Source organism: Chlamydotis macqueenii, chromosome 21 (assembly GCF_036417535.1).
Source record: "Chlamydotis macqueenii isolate bChlMac1 chromosome 21, bChlMac1.mat, whole genome shotgun sequence".
NCBI lineage: Eukaryota > Metazoa > Chordata > Aves > Otidiformes > Otididae > Chlamydotis > Chlamydotis macqueenii.
This window is the reverse complement of record NC_141576.1, coordinates 4,941,082-4,950,868: the sequence shown is the minus strand read 5'-3', so window position 1 is coordinate 4,950,868 and position 9,787 is coordinate 4,941,082. Positions and strand designations below refer to the sequence as shown.

Sequence of the window (9,787 nt, the reverse complement as noted above, 5' to 3'; positions counted from 1 at the left end):
CTCACCATTTTATTTTACTTTCTTCTGTTCACCACCTCCCTTCCTAAGAAAGAACACAGTCAGGTATCCACATAAAACAATAGGTTAGTGGCTTGTTTTCATAAGCTTCTCATCTGGAAGAAAAAGGCAAGTTGTTTGTTGTAATCTAGGAATGAAATTTGCAAGCGTGCACAACGCGTCAAGTTTGGCAAGCTAACCAGAGCCCTGATCTACTGAGGTTATTTGAAGAAAAAGGAGTATGGTGCAGTAACTCAGTTGTAAACAAGTTAAATTAGGAAAGCAAGGCTGCTGTCTCATCACAGATTGTACTCAGCTCCATCTGGAATAGCTTTTTTTCAGCACTAAAATCTCAGGTTACCACACCCTGCCACCCTGTACCAATAGCTGCAGCTTGCCCTCCACCTGTACACATCTTTAAGATGCCAGCTTTCTGGCATCTCTGGCTTTTTTTTTTTTGTTATTCTTCCAAGGCCACAACATTTCTTGCTTTACCTTTTTTTGGGCTGGCTTCTTGGGAATAAGCTCTCCATTCATGTAGAAACTAGATATAAAGAACTCTGATTATTTCATGCAAATAAAACCAGCATCAAGTAATATTTAATAAAGTTTATTAGGTAACTGAGTATTATCTACAGTCATAAAATAGAAATTCAGAATTTCAAACTGTACAAAGCAATGTACTGGTGAAGTGAGAAGAGATGGAAACAAGGGAGCACAAAGAGCATTAGAAGTAGGGAGAACACAGCTGCTTCCCTGGAGTTCTGGAAGACACTGGTTCAAGTTGAAGGCAACCAAGTAGGGCTCCATACATACTGAATGTTATTGTGTCCCACCCTGTAACAGAAACTAGTACAAACCCCTACGTTAATAAAAAAAATCATATAATATTAGATTAAAAAAGGGGCACATCACACCCCACCCAGTCTTGGCACCAATTCTGTGCTTTTAAAAAATATACTATGCAAGTAGTTTATTTTAAAAAAGGTACCCTACAGCAGCTGTTTAAAACATGTTCTTATACATACACCACAAATATATATATTAACATTTTCAACAACTAAACTCATTTGTACCTACACAGAACTGAAGGGGTAACTCAAGAGCAAAAAAAAAAAAACAAAACCAAAACCAACCACACAAACATTTTTCAAGACAAAGAAATGTGCAAAATAACCCCGGAAAGGCAGCATAGTAACCTGTGGATAGGTCAAGAGAGCAGCTCCCGCTAATAAAGGAGTGTCATCCTCTTTACGTGGCTACTGAGGTGATAATCTATTTGGGATGTGCTGATTTTGCCTGAATTGTTTGTCCTGTTTATTGCAGTCCTCTCCTGTCCCCCAGCCCGAGCCTCGGAGAGGTTCAGTTTCTTCTTGCTGTACCTGAAGATCACCCCACCGGCCTCTGTTCCAGTCTCAGAAGTTACATTCCGCAGCAGTCACCTTCTGGATATCTCATCTGCTGATGGTACTTCTGCAGCCACACTGCTACTACCTTCTCTGGGACAACTTCCCACCCCCAAGCAAGAGAACTATCCCTGCTGCATAGTTAAGTGGAGATTATGCTGACAGTATGACAGAACAAAAGCCTGGTTTGAAGGACTTTAAGCAGCTTAGATAAGATGATAATTCCCTGGCAGAGCCATTAGAGAAACACAGTAGTATGTTCCTCCAAAGCCTTAACATGGAACAGGCTATACAGAAAGCGGACCTAAGATGGCAGGACATATAGCTGTGTAATAAATCTCAGCTCATACAGCCCATCTCACCCTATTGCAGGAGAAGTTTGTCTCTTCCCTATACCCACATCAGCAACGAACCCCCGATCCTGGACTGAAACCTGCAGTTTTAAGTCAAGAAAAGGGCAGGTGAAGGCATGGTATGACTGCTCAATCGAGTCAAACCCACTAAGAAGAGGCAGAACAGACAATGAAGCAGGAGAACCAAGAAAGCAATGGTGATAAACAGGAAAGCAGGATTCACTGTGAAAACATTAGAACATGGTGAGAAGTCCTAGCAGAGATACAGACATCAGTGACATAACCACCTTCTCCACATTAAGAATTGTACTGGTGGAAGGGTTCTTGGGTTACGTGTTTCAGGGTTTGAGGGTGGGGTTTTTGTTGTTGTTTGCTTTTTTGTTTCTAAACACTCAGCAATTAATTCTTCTTGGTATTCCAGACTCTTCCCAACTCTGCTGGCCACCCCATGCCTTTCCATTCTTAGGACCTGGTCTTAATATTTCTACTCTTAACACCTTCCTTTCCCCCAACAGAAAAATCATTCACTCCTAGGGTCTACAACCCAAAGGATGCAGTACAGTCTTTTCTCAGGAAAAGCAGGGAAGCACAGAGCTTCTGTAATTTCTTTTTTTTTTTTTTAGTGTGCTGGGAAAGTGATTCCAAAGAACAAAACACTCAGTTGTGAAACAAGGATTACTTGATGGCTTGCCAATAAGGGCACATGGAGACTTGAGCAGTGGCAGGAATACTTTGGCTGATGAGTTCCAACAGTAGCGATGACATGAGGGTGGAGAACCCATTGCCCAGCAGGTCAGCTCCAGTATTTTGCCTTGGTTCCAACTCTCTGTCCTTGAACATGAAGGTCATTGGTAGAGCAGGTAACTCTTGAGGGAGGCTGGCAGTGGCAGTGTAGGGATCTCATTCAGTCTTTCCTTGCCCAGAGCAAGCCTCACAGCTCGCCGACACAAGTCCATCAAAGGCAGTGGTTCAGCTGGGAAAAGAGACCCAAGACATTAACATCCCAACTCACAAGTTACACATTCATTTTGCTAGTTGTAAAAATCCCCCAGAAAAGATTGAGCAAGAAAAGTGAATGCCTGGCATGTCTGCAGGACCCAAGCCATTCAGCATTCACAAATCAGCAACGTCAGCTCCTCAAATACACAGGCAGAGCACGATGTTTCTGCAAGGGTTAAAGCCATACACGTATGCGAACAAAAAATTACTGGAATCTCCTAATGGAAGTTCCCCCTCTGCAATACCATTCGTTAAAGTCAGAACATATCTTCAAGCTTGCGCCTCTTATTGCAGTATCCGAAAACCTTTGAGAGATTCACTGAAGTAAAAGAGTACAGCAAACAGTTTGGCAGCACCATGTCATCTGGGTATCCAGAAAGTACCCTAACTTGTTTCTTGTACAGTAGGATAACAGCTGTCAACCCCTTCATTTGTACTACGTACTTCCCATGAGAAACAAAGCCATCTGTCAAAGCTTCATGTCACTACTTGTACTGTGACATTTCCCATGAGAGGATTCCCTCCTGTATCAAACCTGGGAAAGACACAAGCCTTGGGCTATCATTTTTGCATCCTGTACTTATAAACACTGAACAAGATAACTCTCGCTTTTCTAGAATGGCGTATAGGGCCCTTTGGTGCTGAGAGCCCTTCACAACATACAAGGGACTAAGGTCAAAGCCAGAGTTATCACAACTGCACCACAGGAAAATACAGATTAGTTTCTCACAGTTTCTGTTGCTGAGTCTGTCAAAGCTCACCTTTACACGGTTTGCTGCTCAAGCCTAAGGGGTTTCTCCTCCCCCAAGAGAGGGCTAACACAAAGACCTCCCAAATGAAGCAGATAACTGGACATCCTTCTACTAGCCTGAGGGCTCAGCATGCACCATGACAAAGCTTCCTTTACATCATTGGCTGTACACAGACACCTAAAAACATCCATAGGAATGGAAAAGTTTGGCTGAGAAGCTGCAGTTTCAGGAACCTTGATAGATGCCAACAGCTCTAGCTTCCACTTCTACAAGCCAAATTAATTTGACTGTTTTAAACAGCTGGAGACACAGGGACAGCTTAGGTTTTCTGAGCATGGTCATGTTACTGGATTTTTTTTTTTAAATCAGAAATCATTCCATCAATAAGGTGGATACAAGTCACTTCCTTCTAGGTTCAAAGGTAACACCTAACATTAAGAGCTCAAACAGAAGAGTTGTCAGTAGCCCCTCATCAGGCCACTCCTGATTCTACTTTGGAAAAAGTAAACAGTCATTTTGCTCCAAGTAGAAAACACTTCCAATGAGAAGTAGAGAAAGCTAATTTTTAATCTCGCTTTTGGCAAAAAGTCTGTGAGAAGGAGAGTGTTAGCTGAGAAGAGACTTGGTAACAAAGTCAGGAAATGCATGCTTGAATTGGTCTGTCTCCTCAAGTTCGCAGCCAGAGCTGAACTAATGCCCTGTTTCCCCCCTCTCCTTCCCTGCTATGCATCACAAGCTGTTACCTGCTCCAGGGGAAGCTGCAGTGGAATGTTTTTTCTAGCAGTTCTCCAGAGTTCTCCCAGTGCTTCAAGCATTACTTATTCCTGAGGAATCATAACTCTCTATGCATGCCTCTTTTACACTTACAGCTGGGTGGGGAGCAAACAGATCTGTCAGGGCAGTGCTGTCACTTCCCAAGCCCATTCATCACACATGTTCTGTGCCACAAGTCCAGACATGGCCCAAGGTGCTGCTGGTCCTGCCTGCTCATGACTGACTTCAGGATCCACGCTGCCTCTTCTGCAGGGACCCGTCTACAGCTGGACCGCACTGCTCTGGCTGCGACACTGCCGGAGAAGCCCATTACTAGCAGCACTCCTTTGGTGCTTCGCAAGGTACTTAATTCTTAAACCACTGGGGTACAAATATGCTGTATTCAACGTCTGTCCCAGTTCCTCCTGCTCCACATGGAGATAGCTGGGACAGAGGCATTTTCTAGCCAGCATCCCAAAGGACAAGGGACCCTGACCTTCAAAGCCTATAGACATTAACATAACAAATACATTCCAGTTGAATGGCCTTAAAAGGAGAGGATCTTCTTCCCACAGAGATTAAGAGAACAAGAACTTTGTCCTCATCTAGTTTGCACTGATAACCCAGTCTGCCAGGAGACCTCCAGACCAAAAGAGAAAGCACGCACAGATCTGACCTCCTTCCATTCACAAGCGCTATGATCACTGGACAGTGTTGCTATTGAATGCTCAGAAGTGGTGAGAGCCAGACACCTTCTATCTATCTGTGCCAAAACAGCGTCCTGTCATTCCTGGCCTCATGCCCGCAATTCACTCCTATGCTGAGAGCACATGAGAACCCAGTCCAATACTGGAGGTGGCCGTTTCCTTGCTGAGTGCAGTTCTGTGCCAACAACTCCACAGACTTGCTGGCTTTGAGGGGAGCTGCAGATTTTGGCTTTGAATCTCCAGAAAAACCTGGTTATTGGAGCTGCTGCCATTCTGTAAGCTGTTGTGGCAGAATAAGCTAGGTTTCTTTCTTCTGGTGAGAAAGTGCTCTGCCAAGCGCCCTCTATTTGGTCTTGCTGGGTTGAAGTGTATTTCTCAAAATGCTTGTGGATTTTGCTCCTATCCCTTTGCAAGGCTCTCCTAGTTGTTCTGACAGCTCAGTGCTTCTGGTGCCCAGTGTCAGCTTTGTTGTACCTCATGTCACCACTGCCAGCGGTTTGCCCTTGCTGGTCCATTATTAGAACATGTTCTAAGCAGAAATATAAGAATCCAGTATGTTACAGCCTTTGGGCAGACACTGTTCTGGAATGCAGGGGAAACACTACTCTTTTCATATCAATACTGCCAGATTTATTTCACTAACAACATAAATCCACATTTTAATCCACTTCCTTCACCTCTCTCCTCCACCCTACCCAGAGGACTGAGTCACAGTCTGGCCCACTGGGAACTTCTGACTATGAGAGATAACAGACTTTAGCACATTTGGACAGCAAAATTTGTTCCTAAGCTTAGCTGGAGATTGATATCCCTATTAGTAAAAGGCCTGGCATGCAGCTTGGGCTGGCTACAATATCCAGCCCCACACTAGAAGGGTGCACACCCTGCCTCCAAAGAAGCACTGAAGTGGGCTACTTTTTTGAAAGAAGAGACATTCCTGTTTCTTTAGATAGGGACAGATCTTCCCACTCTTGCCTGCAAGGGATTTTAAAAATCCCTTCATTAGCCATTTAAGGAAAGGGACTGTCCCTCAGAGATTGTTTCCTGTAAAGAGACACTAGGATCACACTGCCAATAATGCAATGGTCAGAAGGACATTCCTGCTGATGCTTTGGGAGCAATATATAAAGCTTTGTAATCTCTAGGTGGGCAACTGGCATCACATTCTTCCACCATACTACCTCCCCAAACCCTGCCTGCTCCCTGCAGCACCTTGGTAACAGTACACGTGTACAGCCAGACGAACTTTTTGAATTAGCCATTAATGATTCAGAGCTGCACGCAGCAATCCTACTGCTGTCAGGAAATCCTCACCTCTCTAGAAACATCAAAACTCTCCCCAGGATGGGCTAATAAGCCTGCACTTAAGTAGCACACAGATCTGTACTGCTAAAAGATATATAGGGAGTCATACTTACGGTCAAGTCCATTCAAGTAGCGCATCCGTATTTCACAGTGCCCCCACACTGCGCTTACCACTGGATATAGCTTTTTTCCTTTGAGTCCCCGAAATGCAACACCCATGTATTGCCCATCTACGATGAAGCTCAATGTCCCATCATCCATGTCCAGAACCACCAGGAAGGAGTCTGGCACAATGAAAGTCTCATCTGGTTCTAAGAAGGCAGGATAGGTTTTGCTTGGCTGGTTCTTGCCATCGTGGTACAGTCTATTGCGCCCAAGGTCCCACCCCCAAGATTCATGGTTATTTCCTACGAGCGTTGTGTACCCTACTGAATGCAAAGGGGCGTCTGCTGTTGCCACGCCGACCACAGCATGCGTGCCTCGCTGCCTCATTGCCCACGTGATCTGCCACACGTGCAATCCTCGTGTATATCCCACTTTGCCTCTGATGGCGTCTGTACTCTGAGCCACCGGATGCCGGTGAAATATGAGTTTGTCATCCTCTTTCACAAATACATTCAGCGAGCGATCGTCATTGTTCCATGAATGCAATAACTGGACTTCATATGATACCGGAGGCATGTCCAGCAGCAAGTCCAGACGTGTGGGTTTGCTGTAGTCGAGTCCTTGGAGCTCCTGTTTCAATGGTCTGTATACAGGGTCCCTCATATCCACAGTCTTTATCCCACCTGTGACCTTCTGACCCATCGTGTGTTCTGATTTTGCCTATATATAGGCTCCCAAGGCAAGCTCATCGATTTATCCAGCTGCTCCTGCTGTCATTCGGCCCTATAGAAAAGGTTGCTAGGAGACCTTGTCAAGATGTGCACCAGTCAGTATTGCCTAGTGGATGGAAAGAAAAACAAAAAACGAGTTAAACATTAGTACATACAGCCTTACATGCAACATTTATAGCGCATAGTTCATATCTGTTCATCCTGATGACTTGCCCTTCCCTTCCACCAGCAAGGAAGAACAATGTGTGCTACTTATGCAGTACACCCTGCATAGCGGAGATAGTGCATAAATAGGTGCTAGGTGTGTAATGCCCCCTTCAGAACAGCACTTGAATTTCTGCTTCTTTTTCTAAAAAAGGTACAGGTTTAGCTACCAGAGCTCATCTTCTCTTTACAGTGAATGCACTGCTCCTTATTACCGCATCACTAAACCTTGAGAGCACATCTGTATTTAGCTGCCTCCAGCAAACCTTGCTTTTACATCATGATCACCTCTATGTTGTCCAGACTGGAAAATTCAAGAAAGCTTATTCAACGCAGAAGACTCAGAATCTGGTACACAGTAATGCTTAAGACAATTTTTCCTGATTGTCTTCAGTTGGTAGGAAGATGGAAACCAGCGTCTTGTATAAGCATGCTTTTGCTTGGTCTCCCAGCCCTAGTTCATACTGCAGGGTCAGGCTGAGCACAACATCCCAGTGAAGGCCCAGGCTGCCCACTCGTGTTCACTGCTCCAGCTCCTTCCAACCACCATGGAGAACTATTTCTCCTGCCAAAGCCACCTCTACAGCAATCCACAATAGAGCCAAAACACACAAGGCATTTAATACTCAGAAACAGAGTCCAAACGGCTTTAGTCAATTTTTAAGACAGATCTGAGTTTACAATTGCATTGTCTTCAGACCCTGTAGTAACACACTAGAGCTGACCGGCAGTGAGGGATTGCTTTACATGGATTAAAGCTTTGTGGAGCAGTTGTCTGAACTGTCCCTAGCAGCGAAGAGTGGCATTACTGAATGAACTTCTCCCTCTGCTGCTCTAGAGAGGCTGGAGCTAGCCTTCAGAATGCAAACCATTCCTAAGTATAGCTTCCACTACGGGGAAATGAAAGCAGGCTGTACTTCAGGAGGAACAGATTTGCGTTCTAGCTCAAGAAGAGGATCACAGACTGGCAAGTAGAACAGACACTATAAACAGGCCCAGTATGTGCAATGTTTTTCCAGGTTCCAAACCAGCTTATTTGTGTAACAAACCAAATTAGCACTTCGTGTTCTCCTAGCTGGTGCTCCAGTACTTCCTTTGCAGTGCTCCAGATCTGACAGACATTCGATGAAGACAACTAAATTCCAGCCTTCCTTTTTTTTTTTGCTGGCAGTTGTAAATGAAAGTTTTTGGGGAACCTCTAGGACGTAGGCATCCCCTAGAGTAAAGGCTACATACTGCAAAGGCATACACAGGTATTGCCTGTTGTTGTTATCCAGCCATAAATAATTTTCTTCCCTCAGCACAAACAGTTCCAAAAGAGGAATGAAGCATTGAACACAAAATCTCCCCGTAGCAGTGATCAAACAAGGTAGGAGACAGGCAATAAAAGTGAAAGCTTCTCCATCTGGAGAGTTACAAACCTTCAACAGATCAGCCAGCAAAGCAGCGAGCAGCCACTGAGACAGGTTTGAGGAGATCATTCTCTTCAATCCCACTAAAGCTTTGCTAAGTACCTCAGAGGTCTGACTGCAAGTCCAAAACAGCAGACAAAACCTGCTGGGTCCAGCCTCAGGGACATCCATTCCAGCAGCTATTGGTACTATGGGCCCCACTGAATTACTGTGGTCAAGAGAGCAGATAAACCTGCTGGGTGGTTTGTCTAAAACAAGCAGCTTCAGTTGGGGCAGCTTCTTTTTTTCCCCAAGAGGAAAAAAATCCCCAGCTTCAGATGCAAAGTACAGGGGGAGAAGCAAGATCCTTCTCACAGTTTAGCAGTTTTCCTTCCAAATTTCAGAGAAACCTCTAAAAAGTTTAAGCCAGCTTGGCCAGAGATAATAGCTCACTTTGCGTACCTCTCCTCCAGCACTGCATCCACCAAAGTGTCTCTGCTCTCACTCGGCAACACAAACAACCCTCTAAGAGAGCTGCCAAACTGGGGGCAGCTATTAGGAGAATTAGAAGTGGGAGGGGAGCAAACTAGCTTTCTAAGAAAAAAAAAAGTGTTATTTTAATGTTTCCTGAAGTGAGGCAATCATGCAGGGCTCCTGCCAGCTACAGTCACAACACTTACTCACAACCAAGGACCTCATCTGGCGTAGAAAATAGAGCGTGAATCAGATGTGGTTTAAAAATAAGTTTACTGGACACCAGCAGCAAGGCTTCAGCTAGAAGGTGACAGGGAAGGCTCATGTATGCCCTGGGTTGGAGATCAACCCACCAGCTTCCCCACATGCTTCTACTACTGGTCCAGGGTATGCCATTAGAACAGTGAGCTCAAATCTTGTAGCTGTTCAGTAAAAAGAGACAAGACTACTTTTGTTTTCCTTCCCTCCTTTTTTTCAAGTATGGAGAGAAAAATGCCCAAGGTTCTTTAAAAGTCACATCTGAACACACATTACTAGGCAGCAGTACAGCCATTTCAAACTATTCAGAGATCTCAGATGTACGGCACTGACAACAGAAGATGGTTCCTTA

General features: G+C 44.7%; 1 protein-coding gene across 1 annotated transcript in view; it reads right to left on the bottom strand.

The window, feature by feature from the left end:
* Nucleotides 1-591: 591 nt before the first annotated feature.
* Nucleotides 592-9,787, bottom strand: part of SPSB1 (splA/ryanodine receptor domain and SOCS box containing 1) — a 37,813-nt gene continuing 28,617 nt past the window's right edge. The window contains exons 2-3 of the mRNA XM_086764687.1: nucleotides 6,386-7,214; nucleotides 592-2,729 (exon numbers count right to left, since the gene is read on the bottom strand). Coding sequence (XP_086620813.1) covers nucleotides 2,602-2,729; nucleotides 6,386-7,079 — 822 coding nt within the window. The 5' untranslated portion in view covers nucleotides 7,080-7,214 and the 3' untranslated portion in view covers nucleotides 592-2,601. The remainder of the gene's footprint in view (nucleotides 2,730-6,385; nucleotides 7,215-9,787) is intronic.